Source organism: Parambassis ranga, chromosome 20, assembly GCF_900634625.1.
Source record: "Parambassis ranga chromosome 20, fParRan2.1, whole genome shotgun sequence".
Taxonomy (NCBI): Eukaryota; Metazoa; Chordata; class Actinopteri; family Ambassidae; genus Parambassis; species Parambassis ranga.
In genome coordinates, this window is record NC_041040.1 from 3939549 (window position 1) to 3964032 (window position 24484).

Genomic DNA, 24484 nt, shown 5'->3' on the forward strand with positions numbered 1-24484 from the left:
TCTTAAAGCGACTAAACACAGTAACAGCTAGAAAAGGGGCTTGTGTAAATTGAAGGATATTTTCCTGTTGTCAGTAAAAAGTAAAAAGTAGAGCTGCTTGTGTTAGTCACATTGTTGATGTGTGTGCCGTCAGACGCTCCGTTCAGCCGGTAAGACCTACATGGTGTTTTTCGTGGTGGTGATCTTCCTGGGCTCCTTCTACCTGGTCAACCTTATCCTGGCCGTGGTCGCCATGGCGTACGAGGAGCAGAACCAGGCGACCATCGCCGAGGCCTGCCAGAAGGAGCGAGAATTCCAGCTGGCCATGGAGAGGCTGAAGAAGGAGCAGCAGGTCACCAGATGAATGTTGATCTGGCAGATTAAAGTGCAGCTGTACATCCGATCCCTTTAACTCATCTGACTGTAACTCTTCCTCCAGTTTGCCAACCAGAAAGCGCTGGACTCTGATTCCATGATGTCACCAGATCTGTCACCTTTTGGCCCGGCACTGGACGCCTTGGAGGAGCGAAGGCGGAGCCAGGCACTGATGGGTGTGGCCGACGTGGAGGCAAACCTGTCAGAGGAGAAGCTGCTGCAGGTGGATATGACAGATGGAGGGAAGGTAACGTAGGAACGCACCTGAACAGATGTTTGATTTTGTCACCCGGTCAGAGTAACAGCTTCACTTCCTGTTCCAGCCCCTCCACCCTCTCCTCGCTCGCTCCTTCTCCACGAGAACTCGGCGAAGCAGTCAGGTCTCCTCCATCTTCAACTTCCGTCTGAGGAGCCGGGGGTCAGAGGGAGAGATGGCGGATGATGAGTACAGCGTGCCGGGCGATGTGGTGGAGGGTGTTGGGGGTCGTACGTACAGCGGGGGGACGTTCAGCGGCATCCTGCCGCACCCGTGGCCCAAACGGCGCCCAAGCACGTACAGCACGGCCAGCAGGAGCTCACAGGTGAGACAAGTGTCTGCAGAGATGAGAGTAAATCTTTTACCAACATGTCTGACCTGTGTGTGTGTGTCTGCAGGTATTTTATCCAACTCTGAACGTCAATGGGAAGCTGTTTGTTGCCATGGACCAGAATGGGGTCTCCCCACCGTCCTTACAGGGGCAGCTGCCCGCCTGCACCATGGAGAAGGTCAAGGAGGAGAGCGTGAGTGTCCTGTGTGTGTGTGTGTGCTGCAGTGGAAACAATGGTGGAGCCTGCAGCCATCCAACACTCAGACATGTGAATTATGAATCAGTGCTTTGCATAACTCCACTCTGATATCATGGACTAAAGACACACACACTCACTTACTCACTCACACACACACACTCATATCAACCAGCTCAGATAACAATGCTGTGGTATTCCCCTCATCCTTACACACACACACACACACACACAGCCCAGCACACATAGTGTCACTGCCATGGCATCATGGGATAAAGGCAGAGATACCAACACAGGCATGCTACTGAGGTGTCCTTCCTTTACACACACATACACACATTCAGTCAGTCAGAAACACTGATGTCGTATAGAACTGCTGCATTTCCTCCTGTGTCCACTAGAGGCTGGCACCAATCCCCATAGACCTCCACATCACTGAAACATGTCTGTCATCATCATGAATATGGCGGTCTGGGAGGATTGACTCACTTTTGGAGGCGCCCTCCAGAGGCCGTCAGGGGAACTGGAGTTTACTGACGGACAAAAACGAATTATGTTTAGTGCAAGCTGAAGTTTAACAGACATCTGTGAGGTGAAGAGTGGGCTCTGCATGCACAGACCCATCATGGCATCACTGCGCTGCAGAGTGTCTGAGCTGACTGTGGTTAGAGGCTTCTTAAGCTGTTCACATTTGCTGACATGCCTGAGAACACTGCAGTTTCTGCTCTCCCTCTGTAACCTGGAGACTCTGGTTTCAGTGTTTTTTCGTGGTTGACTGTTGTTGTGTCAGCGGCAGACGCACCACGCAGGCGGCTCTGTGTGACCGGGACTGCCTTTACTTTGAATACTTGTTTACAGCGGGGACGTTTTTCCCTGTCGGGTTTCAGACACAGCAGCTCCACACCTGGAGGTGTTCGCTCGCCTCCACCTGCTCACAGCCTGCAGGACCTTCACTGTTGTATAATCGGAAGATGTGGATACACACACTCAGGTTACACTTCAGCACAATGATGGCAGAGAGAACGCAGATGTGTGTGTGTGTGTGTGTATGCAGAATAACTCAGGTAATCAGACAGAAATCGGCTGCAGAAAGCTGCAAGTCAGACAGAGACTCTCTGAGTGTTGGTCATGTGACTCCATCATGGCTTCCTGCTGGTTGCTGAGGAGGACAGAGTGTTTTGTTAGGGTTAGATTGTCTGACTATCTGTCAAATATGATGCATTCAAGGACCATCAGGAAGCTCAAATTCTGTCTGTCACTTGTAGCATCAGATAATGTGTTTTAGCCGAGGCTCTCCAAATGTTGACCTCACAGCAGCCAGTTAGTGATCATCTGTAAAGTGTTGGAAACTGTTTGAAAAGTTGCTCCGTAGCAGGAGGTGGACGTCTGGGCTGAAGGCTCGGGGCTGTGTGGGAGTTCACTTTATTCTTTTCATGTTTTATTTCTGCTTTCTGGAACATGGAACCATGGTCCTGCTGCTCAGCCTGATGCAGAGACGAGTGGGAGGCGGAGGGGACGAGCGCGCACTTAGTTGCCACGGAAATGTCACCATGACAACCCACAGCAGCTATCGGAAGCTAAATTAGTGCACGGCTGGCTGCTGTTGGAGTGTGTGTGTGTGTGTGTGTGTGTGTGTGTGTGTGTGTTTCCCTGGTGCTTCCCTGCCTGGCACACAGACAGGATGTGGGCGTTGTTGTGGGTGTCGACCTTCAGGCCCATGCGTCATGTCTCACTGGAGGAGCAGTTTCCAGGAAGTGTTGTGTAATTTCACCTGCATGGATGGTGGTTCATGGAGGTCCATGTGCAGTCCATTCACACTCACACACACACACACACACACAACTTTTTTTTATTAACATGCAGCGAAAGGACAACGATTATCAACTGAGGGACGCTGGATTTGGGGAGATGTTGGCCTCTTGTTGCTATAGTAATGGTGCACACATCCTCCACCTCTCTGTTTTGGAGTGTTGCAGCTCCTGTCAGGGGATGCTGAGCCGGTCCTGGGGCCTGAGGGGGCTGGTAGTCCCTGTCTGGGCTCTGGGGAGGCCCTGTTGGGCTCCTCCACAGGGGACAGTTCAGGAGGCTTCATGAGCCAAGATAATCAGAAGGTGTTGCAATAAATGAACGCAGCATGAATTCATTTAAGATAAACCTCATCCAGCCGTCCTCTCAATGTGGATAACAGAGCTGAACACACACACACTGATTTTTCTGATTCATTGAGCACCAGTCATCACCTGCTTATCTGTTGCCCTGGTGATAGGAAGGACACACACACACACACACACTCTGTGTTTGACCTGACATAAATGTGTGTGCGTGTGAGGCGCAGCTTTTCTTCCTGAATAAACTCACTGTATCTTATAGTACAATTTACATTAGAATTAGATGTTCGAGCTCATTGTGACCTTCTCTCTCTCTCTCGCTGTGTGTGTGTGTGTCAGGTCCCCACGTCCACCACAGAGCTCAGCACGATGCTGCTGCCTCGGCCCTCGTCCAGACAGGAGTCGGAGCAAAGGGGGAGAGCGCTGAGCGCAGCCAGCTACCTCACCGACGCCATGGAAGGTGAGCTGCAGTAACACTTCAGATGTAGTTTGTGTCTCGGTGCTTCTGTAGATCTTCATGCAGGGCCTGTGCAGACCTGTCTTTACTTTGTCTGTGCAGCAGTGCTGATTGTGTCGTTTTATCAGACTCTGCACAGACAGACTCAAACTGGCCTCTACAAATGGGACTAAAGCTAATTTTTGTACAAATCTTCTTTCAGGCGGGCATGTATTTTGCTTATTTAGCATGAGACTAAGTGAAAATGTCTAACAGAAGGCTGCTCAAGCTTTTTCCCCACAAAACAGAAGCCTAGCAACAGATATTTTAGCATGAAATCGCAGAATTAATTACAGATGCAGCAACATTGGTAGATTTATGTATTTACAGATCAACAGGGGCAAAGAGCTGAAAGCAGGAACAGTAAGAGGCATATCACAATAAACAGGAAGTGAAGTAATAAAACCTGCAGAGGTGGAGCAGGAGTGGCGGTCACCACCTTTACTGCACTCCGATGGAGAAGTTAGTTTCTGGTGATGTTAACATGGAGGTCTGGGGGGGTCCAGGTGGGACCTCCCACCTTCATACCGAGTGTGTTGGCAGCCGATCCGTCCCAGTGAGTCCTGTTTCTACAGTGAACCTGCTCCCTTAAATGTTTGGTTAAAAGTGTCAGAATGTTTTATTCTGACGCCACTTTTTCCCCTGTTTGTGTGTCACTGTGGGACTGTAGCCTGGCCTGACTTTGCCTCTGAATGTGTGTGTTTTGTGTGTGTGTGATTGTGTAACCTCATATTTTGTCTGAATTTTACATCCAAGTGAGTCTGTTCACGCTTTTGTCTGTGTTTGCGCGCATGTTTCCGGCTTGTGTGTTGATGCAGGATTGTGTAACTGTGTCTGAGTTTGTGTCTAAGTGTGTGTTGTCTGTGTATGATGTGTGTGTGTGTGTGTCTGTCGCAGCCCCAGCCAACCCCAGGGGAACACTGGCTTTGTTTGTGTGAGAGAGCCATAGAAACAGAATGAAAGAAAAAGAGAAAGTGTGTGTGTGTGTGTGTGTGTGTGTGTGTGTGTGTGTTATCCTAGTTTCACTCATTAACCATGAGATCATTCTAACATCCTGTGTGTGTGTGTTCGATGATATTCATGTATAAGATTTTTGGCTCATATTCTGCGCTTGTGTGTTCGAGGTGTGTGTGTGTTCGAGGTGTGTGTGTGTGTGTGTGTGTGTGTGTGTGTGTGTGTGTGTGTGTGTGTGTGTGTGTGCTGAGTCACTGTCTCCCCCCTCGGCAGTGGCTGCTCTTAGAGAACAGATCATTATACAGGAAAATACAAACCGCTTCCTTCCTTCTCGCTGACCTCGTCTCTGTGCCTCTCTCATGTTTTACATTATTTTCTGCTCATGCGTTTATTTACTTTGAATTTAAAATTACATTCTGGAGCAGAAGAAGTGACTTAACGTGCCCATTCATGGTGCGAACTGCAGGTCGTGTATTGTAGCACCTTAATAAACAGCGATATAAACATGCATTGTGTGCAGTCATACTGCTCTCTGTTTTGTCTGTCATGTGCAACCTGTCAAATAATTATTAATAAAGTTGTATCTTATCTTATGCTGTAAGAACAGGAAGTAAAAGTTTGTTCCTACAAATTAAAATGTCCTATATGTATTGATGATTGATTAGTTCCTCTCAGGCTGCTGTTGTTTCTCCATTAATCGCCCTCCTCCTTTTTTGTCACCTGTCAGAGCTGGAGGAGGCCCATAAGAAGTGCCACCCCTGTTGGTACGTCTTCGCCCACCAGTACCTGGTGTGGGAGTGCTCCCCCTGCTGGCTGAGGGTGAAGCAGCTGGTGAAGACGATGGTGATGGACCCCTTCTTGGACCTGGCCATAACCGTCTGCATTGTCCTCAACACGCTCTTCATGGCCATGGAGCACTACCCCATGACCGATGAGTTCAACGGCATGCTGAGCATCGGAAACCTGGTAGGAGGGGCGGACGGGTGGAGGCATGGGTGGATGGTTCTGGTGGAGGTGTATGTGGAGGCATGGTTCTGGTGGAGGTGTGTGTGGAGGGATGGTTCTGGTAGAGGTGTGTGTGGAGGGATGGTTCTGGTAGAGGTGTGTGTGGAGGGATGGTTCTGGTAGAGGTGTGTGTGGAGGGATGGTTCTTGTAGAAGTGTGTGTGGAGGCATGGTTCTTGTAGAGGTGTGTGTGGAGGCATGGTTCTGGTGGAGGTGTGTGTGGAGGGATGGTTCTGGTAGAGGTGTGTGTGGAGGCATGGTTCTTGTAGAGGTGTGTGTGGAGGGATGGTTCTGGTAGAGGTGTGTGTGGAGGCATGGTTCTGGTAGAGGTGTGTGTGGAGGCATGGTTCTTGTAGAGGTGTGTGTGGAGGGATGGTTCTGGTAGAGGTGTGTGTGGAGGCATGGTTCTTGTAGAGGTGTGTGTGGCCCCATGTGGTTTTTACTCAGAGTTCTCCTGGTCTTTTGTCGGGTCATGTATGATATATAAGTGGATCAAAGGCCGGTTCAGATTTCAATTTTCTTGTGGAACCTTTCTGGAAAGTCGTCTTGTAAACAGCCTAACTAACTATAAGAGCCTCCTGTTAGTTACAGCAACACTGATGTAAGCATAAGAACAGACTGTAGCATCACTTCTCTCTCACTTCCTGTTTCATGTTGAAACAATAGCCGGCGGTGGATCCGCGTGTCTTTTCAAACTTTTCTCAGACGAGCAGAGTGGAGCAGCCTCCTCCTCGGCTGTTTACTGAGCATGTGCAGAGAGCAAACAAACTTCAGGCGAGTCGTGGACAGAGTGACGTTTTACAAAGTGACAATGGAGGAGAGAGTCCAGGAAAGCACCGCTGGACATCTGAAGGCACCCACCAAGAGAAGCAGCCAGAGTCCCTCCTTTCCTAGAAAAGAGTGTGTGTGTGCGTGTGTGTGTGTGTGTGTGTGCATGCAGTGAGTCTCAGTATTAGAGCTGACAGAAACGGGTCGGATGGCTCTAAACCGCCGTGACTAACTCCACTGTGTGAGCCTGCAGGTGTGCCGGCGATCTGACAGGAGCTGATAGGCTGATGCAATATGGTAATTGGTTCACCCGAGGTGTGAGCGGCCCTCAGCCAAAATCACCACGTCTATCACACCTGCGTGCACACACACACACACACACACACACACACTCATCCATGTCAGGTGTTCTCAGCTCAGGCTGCAGGCAGAAAATGGTAATAAAGTGTAGAAGTAGAAACAGAGGCTGCAGGCCCGCCTGCAGCCGCGGTGTTCAATCACTGGGACCAGGCCCAAAGGTGGCCCGCCGTGGCAGTGATACCTGCTGTGAGACCTCAGGATGTTTCTGAAAAAAAACAGCCAGAAGTCCAGGCGCTGAACTAACAACAGCTGAGGCGTGTCCAGCATTTTGTAGGGTGTAATAAAGCCGTCAGTGACGACGGAAGACCCGAATACAGACGCTCAGCTCGGCTGGTTCTTCCTCGTCACTCCGTCCATCTTTGCTGTTAAAAACTCGTTCTTTGTTGAGTTCGTATAGGCTGATTCATGCTGAGGTCTTCTAGAAGTGGGCTGGATCTTCTTCTTCTTCATGGCCCCAGTGGAGCTGTTCCACAGGAGCCTCCTGATTGGCTGCGTGCGCCACAGTCCTCTATGGTCACCTGGACTGTTTGCGTCCGTGTGCTCGGGCACTGACCAGGCGCTTACGTAACCTCTCTGTGAGGTCGCTGTCACCTCGCCTCCGCTCTGATTTATACTTCTGCAGCGTCTGAAGTTCTTCCTGAAGCAGCTCAGTCATGTCACAGCAGTCTGAAGTTCATTATAGGTTAAATCCGCTAATCCCCGCAGATGTTTACATAGCATTTAGCTAGCCCTGCTGACGGACAGGAGAGCCTCTGCTGTGTGTGTTATGTAAGGTCCTGTGTGTGTGTGTGTGTGTGTGGAGGAGCACGTCAGGACAGCACTGCTGACTGAATCAATGCCAGCTAATGCTCTGCTTGTTGCTCTCTGTGCTTCACATATCAATATTTCCATGTGTGTACAGATCTAAAGAATACATATCGTTCAGGCTTTCACCCAGGGCGCAGCCTCCGCCAGCGCTGTGACATGTTTTGGTGTGTTTTTGCACTAAATGTTCAGTTAAGACAAAAGCTGTAAGAATGAAATATTCATAAAATATCTGTTGTAGTGACACAACATCATCAAGAGCTTGAAGCACGGCGGCTGGACTCCTGGAGATGCTTCCAGCTCTTAAATAAAGGCTGACCTGGCTGAGTGAGACCTGTTTGAGGTGTTGGTACATGTTTGAAGAGTCACATCACTCACAGTGTGTTCTTGGTGCAGACTGACAGGAATCATTGTCACAGCAGCACCATTGGTGAACCACGATCTCCACCCTGTGTCAGAGTGTTCAGACTCTGCCTCCACTTCGTCTCCTTTGTGAAGGTTGGACCTCTGAAGCCCTGTTCACACTGGAGAAAGTTGATTCAGCTAGAGTAGGATTGAATCCAGATTGCCTTTAGGCTGGATACGTTCAGATCTATTTTCAAATCTGGCTAGCACACACGTCTCCACGCTCAATACAGCTTAACCCGGCTTGTTTGTTGTCCTCCAAACCACTAGGTGGCGCCTCGTATATTTCAGAGTTCGTCCTTTCATTTTTTTTCGGTTCAAAAAGCAGTTTATTCCTTTGTAGCCCTGTGGAAAATAAAGTCGGGGCAAAGCTGTCGTAGTTCGGCGGTTGTTGTGACCCGGACACTGTCCCCGTGAACCGGAAGTATCACGTGGCTAGCGGGATTCACTAGCTGCATTTGCATTCAGACCCGAGCCAGATGTAAACCTATCCGACTAGATCACCTCCAAGAGGTGGACTGAGAGGTCATCGCATGGCCTCTCTGTCCTCCCTCCGTCAGGTGATTCCTCACTGATGGCCTCACCTCTTACGTTTTGTCCGCGGGACCTTGAGGACATTTTTTGTTGAGAATCTTCGATAAGAAACGTTGAATGCCTCCAATTTTCTTCCGGTCTGGTTCGTAGTGTTGAAAAATGAGCTGTGCGGTCTGCAGTAATGAAGTTTCTTTGTGGAGAGGACAGCGGAGGATAAAGTGAGGTGGTACAGGTGTGTGTGTGTCCCTGTGTGATCCCGCGCACAAACACACTCCGTCCTCTGCTGCAATTCATCTAATTTGGTCAGCACAGTGCTGTCCTTGCTCAGGGGCACTGGGGCAGCACTGGGAAGGGCTGAAACTGTTTTTGGCATCAGTTTGCTGCCGATTAATGACGAACACAGAACACAGGCGGAGAAATTCCTCAAAAAGATAAAGTCCGACTGGAGGAAGGCGCCTGGACAGCATGTGCTGCAGCCTGAAGCTGCCACTCACTGTGTGTGTGTGTGTGTGTCCTGGTGCTTACTCATTACATCTGCCTGGATGTGACAAAAATAATCACGTGTCTCACACACACACACACACACACACAGAGTCCGTGTCATCCTCTCTCTGCTGATGTTACTGTTATTAGTGAGTGCTGATGTCGACATTCCCACACACACACACACACACACACACACAGACTTGCTGGCCAGAGGAGTTTTCAGTCTGTGAATCAGACTTTGCCTCAGTGCTGAACACACAGAGTCTGGACTTCAGATGAGTTCCATCTTCTGCCTCTTAGTTTTGGGACGCTTGTCTGAATTTCCCCTCGGGGATAATAAAGGAATCCTGACCCTGATCCTGATCCTGATCCTGATCCTGATCCTGATGCTGACCCTGATCCTGATCCTGATCCTGATCCTGATCCTGATCCTGATCCTGACCCTGATCCTGATCCTTACCCTGACCCTGATCCTGATCCTGACCCTGACCCTGACCCTGACCCTGATCCTGACACACAGACTGTTGTCTGAAGGTCTGAAGTTCCTGCGTCACTGTGAGTGGCCTACGCCGCCGTAGATGCAGAGCGATGGCCGGCGGCGAGGTCCCTGCTGGACTTCCTGTTTGCTTGCTTCACTCATTAACAGCACAGATCAGAGCTGCTGAGGGAGGCGGGGGCAGAATGTGGTGTGTTTGTGCGACCGCTGAGAGAAACACCTTCAGGTCCAAATGTACCGTGTTTACCATATAATACAATGATATAATAGAAGGATATATAATAGAATCATTGAATTGTTTCCATTTAAAGGAATCTTAGAGGATTTTATAGATGTGCTGACAAACCTGCACTGAATCCTGTTTGTGTTTGTTTCTCTTGTGTTTACAGCTTTAATGTAGTTCAGGGACTCCTCAGGAAATGTTCTTATGAATTATGAAAAATATACAAATTACTGTTGAGGGCAAATAAACTGTGTGTGTGTGTGTGTGTGCGTGTGTTGTTATTCTTTTATTTAAAAATGAAAACATATGTAAACACATTATTTTCATAATGTGCAGTATTCTGTGTATGAGGCCAAAGGCAGCTGCTGAACTGTTACACTGCCTGTCTGTGTCTCTGTCTGTCTGTGTCTCTGCCTGTCTGTGTCTCTGTCTGTCTGTGTCTCTGTTTGCCTGTCTGTGTCTCTGCCTGTCTGTGTCTCTGCCTGTCTGTGTCTCTGTCTGTCTGTGTCTCTGTTTGCCTGTCTGTGTCTCTGTCTGTCTGTGTCTCTGTCTGCCTGTCTGTGTCTCTGTTTGCCTGTCTGTGTCTCTGCCTGTGTCTCTGTCTGTCTGTGTCTCTGCCTGTGTCTCTGTCTGCCTGTCTGTGTCTCTGCCTGTGTGTCTGTCTGCCTGTCTGTGTCTCTGCCTGTGTGTCTGTCTGCCTGTCTGTGTCTCTGTTTGCCTGTCTGTGTCTCTGCCTGTGTCTCTGTCTGTGTCTCTGTCTGTGTCTCTGTCTGTGTCTCTGCCTGTGTCTCTGTCTGCCTGTCTGTGTCTCTGTCTGTGTCTCTGCCTGTGTCTCTGTCTGCCTGTCTGTGTCTCTGTCTGTGTCTCTGCCTGTGTCTCTGTCTGCCTGTCTGTGTCTCTGTCTGTGTCTCTGTCTGTCTGTCTGACCACAAACATCACACAGTCAGCTGCTAACTGCTAACAAAGCCGCAGCACTTAGACACCTTTACTGTTTTCTTCTTCCTCCTCCTCCTCCTCTTCCTCCTCCTCCTTCTTCTTCTTTGGGCTTTTTGTCTGTCTTTTGTTTTTTGTCATCTTCCTCTTCCTCATCCTCCTGATTTTCTTCATCTCTTTTGTCTCTGTTGTCATCTTTGTCTCATTAGTTCAAAATTCTGACTGTGATTCATTTTACATTTTCAGCCTTTTGGTTCTGAGAGAGGCTCCTTCAACACACACACACAGTAAAGAGTGAGAGAGAGAGGCTCTCCTGATGTCAGTAATAATAACAGCATAATTGTTGAGTAGCTAATCAACACACTACAGAGCTAATGAGCCCATGTAAGAGGATCATCTGTGTGTGTGTGTGTGTGTGTGTGTGTGTGTGTGTGTGTGTGTGTGTGTGAGAGAGAGAGAGAGCGAGCGAGGCAACCCCAGTAAGAGCCTCTGATTTTGTGCATCACACTCTGACATACAGAATAAACAGTCACACACTAAAACTCACTTTGTGGGAGACCTGCACTCACACACTCACACACACACCTATGCCAGACACAAACAGGCTGTGAAACACACATATGTGAACACACGTGTGTCACGTAACAAGTGTCACATCGAGGTTCCCCTTCAGAACACCCACACACACACAGGTGATGTAAAGCAGAGCCAGACTAACCCTAGACAGGCCAACGTATGCAGGCACAGAAAGACTCAAAAAGAACCCCGCTGCTGTCATGAAGTGAAAACAACCCTGAATACACAACAACTGTGTGCCGGTCTGAACCCTGACGTCGTCATTTTTCTTTGAGAAAACCAGTGAATTTAGTAGAGACTCAAATAAACTCTAACTCACCAACAAGTAGGACAGCACATCTACAAAGACACACACCATGACACGATGGAACCACAACGAGGCACAAGGCCTGCCAAAAGACACAGTGTTACACAAACAACACAGCTTTGTGGTTATTGTGTGGTGTATGCCAGTGTTAGTGTGTGCTAATGTTAGCGTAGCAGGTCAGTGTGCCGGTACGTCCCAGCAGCTAAACTCCTGCTGGGTTTAAAAGAACTTCAGCTGGAGTTATAGGAGGTGACGTGTGTGTGTGTGTGAGAGAGAACCTAACCCAGTCTGAAATGTCCTACCTTTTGGCTAACGTTGCCCTTCATTTAGCCTGTGTGTGTGTGTGTGTGTCCTCACCTGACTGTCCCTACCTGTGTGTGGTTTGTGGTTCGTCCTCTCATGATTGAACCTGAAGGGTGTGTGTGTGTGTGTGTGTGTGTGTGTGTGTGTTTGCAGCAGCAGTGTGGTGATGTTGTGTTTCATCTGTGTTTGTGCATCAGGTGTTCTCGGGGATCTTCACTGCAGAGATGGTGCTGAAGATCATCGCTCTGGACCCGTACTACTACTTCCAGACGGGCTGGAACATCTTCGACAGCATCATCGTCAGCCTCAGCCTCATGGAGCTCGGCCTGTCCAACGTGGAGGGGCTCAGCGTGCTGCGCTCCTTCAGACTGGTAAACAACGGCTGCTCACCTGCACACACACACACACACACACACACACACACACAGACCCTCAGCTGGTCGTCATCTGTCTGTGTCGATCTCTTTGAGTGTCACTCTGGGTGCTATCAGGTTCTGCCAAACACACAAACACACCGACAGACACACACTCCTCCCGTCTCTTTGTGTCACTCCTGTGGTCTCTGATGTTCTTTCTGCTGTTTTCAGTCAGTATTAAAAAGCACCTTGAGTGTGCGAGACCTGAAGCTCTCTACACAACAGAAAGCTCTTTTGTCAAAGTTCTGTTAATTCACAGTAGATTTACACCCATGTCTGAAACTGAAGATTAACCACAGCTCCTCCAAACTCTTAAAGACATGGTTCATCTCAGGAAGATCTTATGTTGAAAATATGTTTTCAAACCACTTAAAAATGATCCAAAAAATACAACAAAACCCTCCTCAGAGCAACCAGGAAGCCATGATTGACTCACATGAGACCAAGTCAATAATCAAAGAGGATTAAAGGAAAGGATCAGATGAGTTAGGTAACAGTGAGTGGATTGGTAATGAAGGGTTAAAGCATGTCTGTGCTCTGAGTGTCTGTCAGACTGAACATTATTGAAGTAAATGTAGTTTTAATTTGACACTCAGAAACTCCTTCCTTTACAGCCCTTATTTTGAAAGTCTCTTTCCATTTCCTTCTTCAGCTGCGCGTGTTCAAGCTCGCTCGCTCGTGGCCGACGCTCAACACCCTGATAAAAATCATCGGGAACTCCATGGGCGCCCTGGGAAACCTGACTCTGGTCCTCGCCATCATCGTCTTCATCTTCGCCGTGGTCGGCATGCAGCTGTTTGGAAAGAACTACCAGGTGATGACGTCTGACCTCTGACCCGCCCTAACCGTCACGCTGTGATTCTAACATGCCGCCGCTCTCTGCCCCCCCCCCCCTTGCAGGACTGTGTGTGTAAGATTTCCAAGGACTGCACTCTTCCTCGCTGGCATATGAAGGACTTCTTCCACTCCTTCCTCATCGTCTTCAGGGTGCTGTGCGGCGAGTGGATAGAGACCATGTGGGACTGCATGGAGGTCGCCGGGCAGCCGCTCTGCATCCTCGTCTTCATGTTAGTCATGGTCATCGGGAATCTGGTGGTGAGTGACCTTTGACCTGGATGTTGTAGTGCTGTTTAGAGCCTGAACCCTGGAAGGTGGAACTGTGGTAGTGTGTGAGGTCACAGGGTGACAGCAGAGGACAACATACACTGTAAGGTGTGTGTGGACAGTCCTCTGTGCTGGCTGGCTTCCATGTTTCTGGTTTCCTGTCCAGTACATTTGTAAAGTGTGATGAAGGGCGATGAGGTCAGGGGTCAGGTGGTTTGGAGGTGTGGGGTCTGGAGGTCAGGGGTCAGGTGGTTTGGAGGTGTGGGGTCTGGAGGTCAGGGGTCAGGTGGTCTGGAGGTCAGGTGGTCTGGAGGTCAGGGGTCGGGTGTGTGTGACAGACACAAATCGGCAGCAATGATCAATGACTGGAAGTTTGAACTGGACATTTTCACTGGAAATGTCAGGATACAACTGATTGATTAATCAGTCAGTCAATCAATAATGTAATCATCAGCTACAGATCTTATAGACTGTAGATTTACAGCTAAAACAGACCGGACCTGTTCCCTGCTCTGTGTTCTTTTTCTGTTTCTGTTCGGTCTGAATGCCCAGTGACGTTGGTGTCATGTAGAACAAGTGTAATCTCCCACACACACTGTATGTCCACTCAGACACACACACTTTAACACACACACACCAATACAGAAAGCGCTCGTCTTTCCTTTCTTCTGATGACTATCGGTCATCTCACCTTACTCAGTGCCCCCCAAAGACACACACACACACACACACGCACAAGCTCGTTTTACTGGCCTTCATTTGAAATGAGCCCCCCCGCCATGACGGAGACATCACGTCCACACCTCTAAACACATCCATCAGTCCATCAGCAGCCTGTGTGTGTCTGAGGGATTCAGAGCAGACAGGAGGCGGAAACTGGAGCCCAGAACGTCCTATCTGATGGTCGACACACACACAGACACACACACAGACACACACACACACACAGACAGACACACACACAGGCAGAGCTGGATTTAAATGTATTTATACAGTGTTCAGGAATCACTTGTTAAAGCTGCAGTGCAGTACGTTTGTCTCCCCCTGCAGGCAGTGGAAGTCATTACACAGACCCACTGCAGAATAATGGATTGTTGTTGGCACTGTGAACACAAGCCTGGGGCTGTGTGTGTGTGTGCAGCAATAATAGTCTCACTCGTCTCTTTAGCTCAATGGTCTCATGGATATTTAATAACGGGTTTGATTGGCCAGACAGCTCACACACACACACACACACACACACACACACACACAAACAGACACACATTTGCAGCATTTGCAGTCAACAGCCTCTCATTCTTCTCTTGTCAGTGACAGGAACTGTATCTCCTCCTGCAGAGGGATGAGCTGACCGGACTCAATGACTATGCCTAAACGTGTGTGTGTGTGTGTGTGTGTGCGTACACACTTGCATATCTGTGTGATGACGATTGAACCTTTCCCATTCATGTGATTTATCCCCTTAAATGTGGCCTTAATGTGCTCACCTCAGCTTGTGTGTGTCTGTGCGTGCAAAAGCATTTATGCATGCATGCATTCACAAGTTTGAGATGCCAACTCATAACAAAGGAAGGAAGGAAGGAAGGAAGGAATGAAGGAAGGAGGGAGGGGATGAATGAGAGCAGAATAAACCAAATGACAGAAGAAGGATAGGTTAGATGGAAGTAAAGTATGAGAAACAGAAGGAAGTAAAAGAGATGATGAAGGAAGGAAGGAAGGAAGGATGGAGGGATGAAAGGAGGAACACTGGCTGGAAGATAGATAATAATAACTAAGGATGAGAGAGAGGAAACAGCTCAGGAGGAGAAAGAAGAAGAAGGAAAAGGATGGCAGAAGTAGAAAATACTTTTACAGTTGGTTTCACTTTGTCAAACCTTCATCATGGAAACGGTTGCCAGGGACGATGAGAGCCCTGGTTGCCGTGACAGTGAACCTCATGATGTTACACTAATACCCAGAAGGCAGTGGGGCAGGAGAGAGAGAGGGCCAGGTGTTTGTAGAGCTATCACACACACACACACAGACACACAGCATTTACTTTCAGTGTGTGTGTGTGTGTGATATTTAGCTAACTGTGATAAGCATCCATGCTTTCAGTGGCAGATAAAGGGAGAGGTGGGGAATTACCTCTTATCTCACACACACACACACAGTGTGTGTTCCTGTGTTCCCGCAGGCAGTAGCTGAGTCAGTGTGTGTGTAGCAGTCACCACACGCATGAGACACATCAGTGATGAGCAAACTCAAATACGTTAGCTATTCCTGAAATTGTTTTACTGTGAGTCTGGTGTGTGTGTCTGTGTGTGTGTGTATTGTTCAGTTTCATTTGTCACTTTCTGCTGCATCCTGCAGACTGCATGTGTGAGCGCTTCACGTGTGTGTGTGTGTGTGTGTGTGTGTGTGTGCAGCTGCACAGTGTGAAGCAGGTGAGCAGATGTTACGTTTGCTGTTTCTCTTTATGACAAATGAGCGGCTGAATGTGTTTTCCTGAGCCAGCATTTTATCTGCAGCACACCTGCCACCATGCACTCTCATCAGACTCTTCCTCCTCCTCCTCCTCCTCATCAGACTCTTCCTCCTCCTCCTCCTCATCAGACTCTTCCTCCTCCTCCTCCCCATCAGACTCTTCCTCCTCCTTCTCTAGCATGTTGCAGTTAGCATGTGTGTAGAGGATTGTTGTGTCTTTATGAGGAAAATATGAGCATAAAAGGAAGTTTTACTGAAACGTGGAGAAGATTGAAGCAAGGCGTCTGGACTTGTAGAGTTTTCTAGAAGACGTTTTGCTGCTCATCCAAGCAGCTTCATCAGTTCTAACTGTTGGTGGGGAAACATGGTTTATATGTGGTTACAGACCTCAGTGGGTGGGTCTGGGTAAAAACTTAAAAACAATAGCACTAAATGTTTCCATACTTACCTGTGATGTTCTGGCTGACTGGGCCAGGTGAGTCTAACGACTGGCTAACGACTATGAAACTGCCGGAGGGGGACTGGTGGACAGCCCTTTGTTCTTACTGTGAGTATGTGTAAACTTTCTGGGAATGGATGGAATCACTGCATTGTATGTGGTGGAAAGATGATGTCTGAGGCCACCACCTCTGTTAAGGGAAGGTTTTTCCAGCTTAACATAGATGCTTCCTTGACTCCTCTTTCATACCACCTTTCCTCTCTGTCTAAAATGTGGACATTGTTGTCCTCAAAGGAGTGTCCTTTGTCTCTGAGGTGGAGGTGAACAGCTGAGTCTTGTCCTGAGGAGGTGGCTCTCCTGTGCTGAGCCATTCTTCTGTGGAGTGGTTGTTTAGTTTCTCCAATGTACATATCAGAGTGTTCCTCACTGCACTGGACTGCATATATCACATTGCTGTGTTTCTCCCTGGGAATCTTATCCTTCGGGTGAACCAGTCTCTGTCTCAGTGTAGTCATAGGTTTGAAATGAATGAGCAAAATTGGATGAGCAGCGAAACGTCTTCAAGAAAACTCTACAAGTCCAGACGCCTCGCTTCAATCTTCTCTACGTCTGATGACCTGGATGACTGAGAATCTTCATCAACATTTTACTGAAACCTTCCTCACAGGACTGTGATTGGTCCAAACCAAACATGTGGTTTAACACATGCTCATAGTTTGGAGCCTGTAGCGTGACCCATGAAGACCCATAGAGGTCGGTCATGTCGGCGCCGTCACAGTCTGCCTTAATTCCTAACAGACAAAGAGGTGGAGCATCAGCCGTGATCCCTCTCGGTCAGAAGGTTTGCTTCACATGTAGAGGGAAACCAGGCTCTCTGTGTTGTTTCATCTCTCTCAGACAGTTTTCCCATGAGGCTTTGCTCACATGAGTTAGTTGTGATGAGGAGAAACACCAAAAACAGACACTGCTCGTTCATCACCACCGTCCTCTGTGTGTGTGTGGGTGATGCTCGGCCGTGCGTCGGCTGTTTCCAGGACAGCAGCTGCTTCCAGGACTCTCCTCGGCTACCCGAGCTGAACTTTAGTCTCATTCGGAGACAAGTGTTTGTTCAGAAGTAACCAAAAAATGCTCTAGATTCAAACCAGCAAAACAAACTAACAAAAACAGAAGAACTCTTTTCTCTGTCCCTGCTGTCGACCTGCGGCTCAGCTGTGTTGTCACCTTTCTGGTTTCACAGATTCTGTGTGTGTGTGTGAGGGAAAGTTTGGCCCGCTCCCCGGGCTAATTGATGCGATCCGTTTAACGAGTTAAACGAGGTGAATTTTGGGGGGTATCAGGTGGTCCGCTGCTCGGGAAACTGACAAATTGACACACACGAACACACACGAACACACACACTCACAGATGGTTCTCACTGTCACCAATCATAAGCACATCCGTCGCTGATGCATCACTCCATCTCTCTCTCCTTCATCCTCTCTGTCCTGTCTCCCTCTTCTTCTCCTCCTCTACCCGGCTGGTCAGCAGGAAGGTTCCTCCTTATGAGTCAGGTTCTGTTTAAGGTCTCTTCCTGTTAAAAGAAGTTTTTCCTGACACTGTTGATCTGAAGGGGGTTCAGACTGTGGGTCTCTGTGAAGAGCTTTGAGACAATTTCTAAATGTAAAACGAGATAAATAACATTGAATTGAACTGAGTTGAAACACCCAGTTGTCTTGCTGGTTTTCAAAGGGGTTTCCCGCCCACAGCAGCAGGTCTGTGCTCCAGTTTGAGGATCGGATTTATTTTTACACCTAAACCTGGACGTACTCTGTAAGATTTGGCTTCTAATACAGAGCTAAGCTTGCTCGGCCATTTTTAATTTATTCAATTTAATCTATTTGGTCACTCCCACAGGGCCAGCATAAAGACAGGAAGGAATGACTTCCTGTGTTTCTCAGTGATGCATCATGGGAGTCAGAGTCTGTTGCTGAGCGAGCTCCTGTAGCTGGTCAGCACAGTGTGGAGCGGGTGAGAGGGACAGTCCAGTATGGTCTTTATTTTGGACCACGTCCTCCTCTGACACACCTCTGTCAGAGAGTCCAGGTCCTCTCCTACAACATGGCCGCCGTCCTGATGGTTCTGTTGAGTCTGTTGATGTCCCTCACCCTCAGACTGCTGCCCCAGCACACACCAGCATACATGATGCCACTGGCCACCACAGACTCATAGAACATCCTCAGCATCGTCCTGCAGATGCTGAAGGACCTCAGCTGCCTCGGAAAGTAGAGGCCACTTCCTGTAGATGGTGTCCACGCTCAGTACCTGTCCTCCTCCAGCACCTCCACACTGCCCTCCTGTGGTGTAGATGTAATCCAGCCGTCATGTTAAAGAAGGTTAAACATGAGGTCTTTGTCGTCATGTCAGCGATGTGTTATTGACTATCGGAGAGCAGCAAGGTCATTGGTTGAGCTGTCAGGGCATGTTGCCACGTTAACCAGTCAATGGCATTGATCTATTGGTGGTAGGGTTGGCCCCACAGCCAATCAGACGCCTGGGATTTGGGCTGGTGAAAATGGGCATGTGACAGCCCAACACCGATCAGTAGTGCAAACAATAACACTCAAAACACCAGTACACACTCATTACACACACACACACACACATCCAGTCACACACACATTGTGTAATGTGTATATTGATTAGCCACCCAGCCTCATACTGAGCATAAACAAATAAACACATAAATATATATGTATGAACACATTTTATAGTATTTTAACTAAAATAAAAATATTAATCTGATCAATTATATAAAATCTAATCAATTTAAATAAGATATAAAACACACACACACACAGTTTACTTGCTGATGTCAGATATTGACCCACTGGCCTGGTTTCTTCTTACACAATCAGAATCTGGGAATCTGCTGGATTCAGTCAAGTTGTTACATAGCAACCAGCCAGCTGTGGGACATGCAGCCTGCCGGCTGTGTGTGTGTGTGTGTGTGACATTGCCTTGTCATCAATATGATTGCATGAGAGTGTGACTAATTGATTGATAAAGGAAGACATGGACAGTGAGACAATCATCGGTGGTAAACAAACACTCGAAGCAGCTTGTTGTTGTTTTGAAATATATTTTTTTACAGTGCAACAACAAAACAATAAACAATTGTTTACACACAGTTCCTCTCTGATGTGAGCCGTCCATCCACAGCTCTGAGCTCTGCTGCCTACAATCATAAGATACACACAGGAAGCTGCTACCTGATCTACCTGACCCAGTGCCTGTCACACACACACACACTCACACACACTCAGCTGTGGTTTTGGGGAAGCCAATCTGGCTAAGAGCAGCACACCAACTCGGTTAATGCGGGCTTCAGGCATTATTCAGCACACACTGAATAATCAACCTCTGCCGGAAGCTATGATACGTGTGTGTTTCTGTGTGTGAGTGTGTGTGTGAGAGAGAGAGAGTGAAAACAAGAAGGAACATCTGCATATAAAGAGGGTAAACAGTGTGTGCTGGCTCCTGCAGTTCCTCCAGCTGCCACTTGAGGGCCACAAGGGAGACCTTAATTCAATTCTCTTGTTTCTACGGTAATAAGAATTTAAGTTCTACTCCACCAGGCTCCACCTCTTTGCCCACATTCAGGTAAAAGTGGTGTGTAAGTTCATCCACACTGTGACAGCCCCATGGTGTGAGCACCACAGATGTAACAAAGCGTCATTATTATTGTGCAGAGCATGGCTGGCGTGAGTGCGCTCAACGCGATGTTCCTTTGTGATGTTTTCTTGTTCACCAGAGGACAGACCCTGCTGACATCCTGACCTCTCTCTCTCTCTCTCTCTCTCTCTCTCTCTCTCCCTCTCTCCCTCCAGCTGTTGAACCTCTTCCTGGCTCTGCTCCTCAGCAGCTTCAGCTCGGACAACCTCTCGGCTCCTGATGATGATGGCGAGATGAACAACCTTCAGATCGCCATCCACAGGATCACCCGAGGCCTGGCCTGGTGCCGCAGACAGGTCCCGCCCTCTCCACCTGTTTGACCCTTAGATAATCTGTCTGTGTGTGTGTGTCTGACGCTTGTGATTTGTGTGTGTGTGTGTGTGATGCAGGTGGTGGATTTCTTCAATGGAAACCTAAAGCGCCGTCGTCAGAAACGGAAGGAGGCCAAAGCCATGATGAAGCTGAAGCGACTGAGCACGATACACACCGAGGCTAACGGAGCCGTCATAGGTACCACGCGCACAGACACATCATGTGACAGTGAACGCATCATTCAGCTCCTTATCCTCCAGTTTCTGTCTTTAAGGAACCTCATATTGAACATGTTATGTCAGATTAGTTTGTTTTCTTCCGTACAAGAAACACAACATGTAAACATGCCTCACTGCTGTTGCCAAGCAACCAGCCATGGTTCCAGGAAGTTCGGAGCACCCCTGAATGCAACAGACGGGAGTTCCTGAGATTATTTTCCACAAAGACTCTGTGTGTGTCTCCGTCCCAGGCCGACACGTGGAGAAGTATGTGGTGCCCGAGGACGACAGCTACATGACGAATCCCAACCTGACCATCAGCGTCCCCATCGCCCCCGGAGAGTCGGACGTGGAGTTCCCGGAGGAGGAAGAGGAGGAGGAGGAGGAGGGAGGGGAGGAGGAGCAGAGTGAGGGCTCCGAGGAAGAGGAAGAGGAAGAGGAAGAGAGGGAGGAGGTAGGGAGGAGATCTAACTGTCTGCTGGCCTGACTGCTTTCTAGTTCACACACACACACACCTGTGTCTTACGTAAACAAGCTCAGGTGCGAGTGTGAGTCAGCTGTCGTCTCCCCCAGAGGTTACCTTCTAACAACTGCCTGTTGGTCAGCAGGTGTGTCTGTGTGTGTGTGAGAGGTCTGTTCCTGAGGTGTGCTCAGCCACAGTCAGCGGGGGTCAGATGTTATTATCGGGGCAGGATTCGTGTCACCACAGTCAATAAAAGGTCGGAGAAGCTTGTTACAGACGAGCATCCAGAACCTGCAGTTCATCCAGTGGCCACTAGAGGATTGCAGAAGTAAAGAGCGTGACAGGCAGGTCACATGTCGGGTCACATGTCAGACCACCAGCTGCCTGCCTGAAGGCGCAGCATGGCGCCGTGTTGGCGCTGCTCTGTGTTTTGTCGGCCTACATGCTGCAGTCCTGAGTTGTGTGTAATGTAACAACTTTCATTATAAACACTTTTAGCAGCAGCTGCTCAGGTTTTGTGAACGCACACCTCAACATGTTTGTGTGTGTGGTCGCACTAATGTATTTACATAATCTGAAAGTTACATCCGGTGATGGTAAATGTGTGCATTAATGCACTTATGTATGGATGTTAGTGCATCTCTGTCTCACTTAAACTGATGGTAGGGTCCATAACACACACACACACACACACACACACACACACACACACACACACACACACACACACTCAGTAAGAGGGTCTCAGATAGATTTGGAGGCCTCAGGCAGTGCATTATGGTCCGGCATTTTTCTCACTCTGCAACGCTGTGTGTGTGATATGTTTGTGCTAAAAGGGTGTATATTAGTGTATATAGTGCTGCGTGTGTGTGTGTGCCTCCTGTCTCTCTCCATCTATTCAAAGGACAAAAAGACTGAGCCACAGACAACTTGTGTGTGTGTGTGTGTGTAGGTAGGCGTGTGTGCACACAGGCTTGTGTGTGTTTGTGTGTGGTCATGCGGTGTTCGTAAGGTGTGGTGTCACATTTTTCAGTGTAATGACTCCTTCAGGAACAAAACTCATAAAGCTAAAATGGCTTATTGTGTGTGTGTGTGTGTTCACACACTGCAGGAGAGGCAGAGGGAGAGGAGATGTTGCGTCGTCTCTCTTCTGTTTGTATCTAACATGAAATGACAGATTTGTGTCGTGTGTGTGTGTCTGTGTGTGTGTGTGTGTGTGTCTGTGTGTGTGTGCACACCTGTGCTGACTCAGTTCATCATCACCTCTCCTCTTTAATCATATTGTGCACCTGTTCTCTCCCTCTCTCTCTCCCTCTCTCGCCCCTCCATCACGGCGTCTCTGATGTTTCTTTCCAAACCCGCCGCGCTGCTTCCTGCTGCCCGACACAGACAATACATAGAAGCTACACTTGATAACTGTGTATGAAAACTAGCTCACACTTGGCTCAAGCTAACATAACTGATGAATTATCACGGAAAGCTGAAAATATTGAAAATAATCACCTAAATTCAGCAGCTACCTGACACTAATTGATCGCCTTCACTCACCGGGCTGAGGAGCTAAATGTGACCAACAAGCATGAAGTAATCAGGTGGAGGCGTGAAGGGGTTAAAATAGAGCCAGACTCAGTGTATTCATGTGGACACTTCATAAAATGTGACAAACAGGAGGCTCTGTATCTCGGTCAGTGCGCGGTGCAGGAGCCAGTTAGCCGTGAGGTGAAACATGCAAATGTAAGAGCTATACACACACACACACACACACACACACAGAAACACAGAAACACACAGGCTCTGACCTAATGTGAAAGGGCAGCGTAAATAGAACGAAACTCAGGAGCATATTTTTCCTCCCAAAACGGCTGTTGTCAAGTCAGAGTGTGTGTGTGTGTCTGTGGACGTCAGTCTCTGTGAGGACCGCTCACAGTGTTTAACATGTGGAGTGAGGACACTGTGGTCGGCCGACAGCAGGAGGGTCTGAGGGTTCAGAGGGCAACATCAGGTTAAAGTTAGAGAGGGTGTTCAGGTAATGAGGGTCCTCACAGAGATAGAAACATGTAGAGAGAGGCTGGTGGGGGGGGGGGGTCAGAGAGAGAGAGTCAGAGAGCATCACTGCTTTCACAACAACTTAACATCAAGCTTTGTTTCCAGTGTGTGTGTGTGTGTGTGTGTGTGTTTCCAGTGTGTGTGTGTGTGTGTGTGCCTCTGGAACATCCCCCCCTCCAGCGTTTGTAAACTGTGCGAGTGTTTCCTGGCATGAACAAACCTCTTCCTGAACCCCCTGAAATATTTAACTCACAGCTTCACTTCAGCCGATTCAGGCACTTTGCACAAACACTGCACTGGGGCACAAAATACCCATAATGCACCACTCTGCAGTGGACGTAGAAAATGTGTAAATATTGTCTTAACTTTGCATCAGTTTGTATTTAATGTTTAGCCAAGAGAAAAACAAACAAACAAAGCCGTCCACTGAGCAGTCACTTCCTGTGTCTGTGTCACATGGTCTTCTCCAATGCCCCGCCCCCTTTTGGAGACCAGCTGCAGGGCTTCAGTCTGTTGTTAGAGACCTGTCCCCGCAGTGTCTCCTTGTGTGTCTATGACTCAAATGTTAGACTTTAGCATCACAAGGAGTTAGCCAGGATGTTCTAATTAGATATTCACACAGCTAGCGGCTACATGTAGCATCACAATAGCTGGTAATGGTAAGCAGGTAATGCAGGGAGGCTTTTTTCCCCTCTGGCATGCAGACAAGTGTTGCGAACTTGGCGTCTCTCTCAATAAATCTGATAAAACACTTACAACAGTTGTAACATACCGGTAAAATGTGACGTTTTGGACGGCATTAGCTTGAATGTCGCAGCAAGTTAAGCTAATCTCTGTCTTCCCGGGTTTGTCTGTGTGTTTAGGAGCTGGTAGCTTGTGCTACATGTGCTATTTGATGCTATCAGATTAAACAGAGTCCACAAGACTGTGTCAGGCATCTTCCATGGACTGACCATGTGACACAGGAACAGGAAGTGTTGGTGCCGCTCCATCAGAGAGCGGCTTTCTAGGATTCTTAAAAATTTTCCAAATGATTTTTCATTGTTTAACTTCGTCTGGCGTCCGGATGAAAGTGAGATCGATGACGTGGTGAAACCAGAGCAGCTGCTCTGACGCTGTTCGTCGTCACCGCCTATTATTATACCTGCAGATCTCAGGTACACACACGCTGCGAGGCAAACACGCGGCTGCTTTATTTTCTCTTATATATTTTGACGTCTACATAATTCATGTGGTGTGTTTGTGTGTTTTCGCTGCTGCCTCAGCAACAAACATGTTTTTTTTTAATTATTTCAGACAATATGTGTGTTAGGCAGCACATGACCTACATAGGCGGTTAAATAATGTACCAACAGAAAGGTGTTGGTGGAACCTGAATACGATTAGTCAGCAGCCAGCTTCAGGTGGAGCTCCAT

The 24484-nt window shown here is 48.3% G+C and overlaps 2 protein-coding genes across 3 annotated transcripts in view; one reads left to right on the plus strand and one right to left on the minus strand.

The window, feature by feature from the left end:
- Positions 1-24484, minus strand: part of LOC114452823 (NLR family CARD domain-containing protein 3-like) — a 1046161-nt gene that overhangs the window by 843875 nt on the left and 177802 nt on the right. The gene's annotated exons all lie outside the window — the stretch shown is intronic.
- Positions 1-24484, plus strand: part of LOC114452824 (sodium channel protein type 4 subunit alpha-like) — a 78884-nt gene that overhangs the window by 31334 nt on the left and 23066 nt on the right. The window contains exons 10-21 of the mRNA XM_028432288.1: positions 134-331; positions 419-601; positions 678-935; positions 1009-1134; positions 3585-3705; positions 5423-5661; positions 12092-12265; positions 12963-13124; positions 13211-13405; positions 20186-20326; positions 20420-20540; positions 20812-21014. Coding sequence (XP_028288089.1) covers positions 134-331; positions 419-601; positions 678-935; positions 1009-1134; positions 3585-3705; positions 5423-5661; positions 12092-12265; positions 12963-13124; positions 13211-13405; positions 20186-20326; positions 20420-20540; positions 20812-21014 — 2121 coding nt within the window. The remainder of the gene's footprint in view (positions 1-133; positions 332-418; positions 602-677; positions 936-1008; positions 1135-3584; positions 3706-5422; positions 5662-12091; positions 12266-12962; positions 13125-13210; positions 13406-20185; positions 20327-20419; positions 20541-20811; positions 21015-24484) is intronic.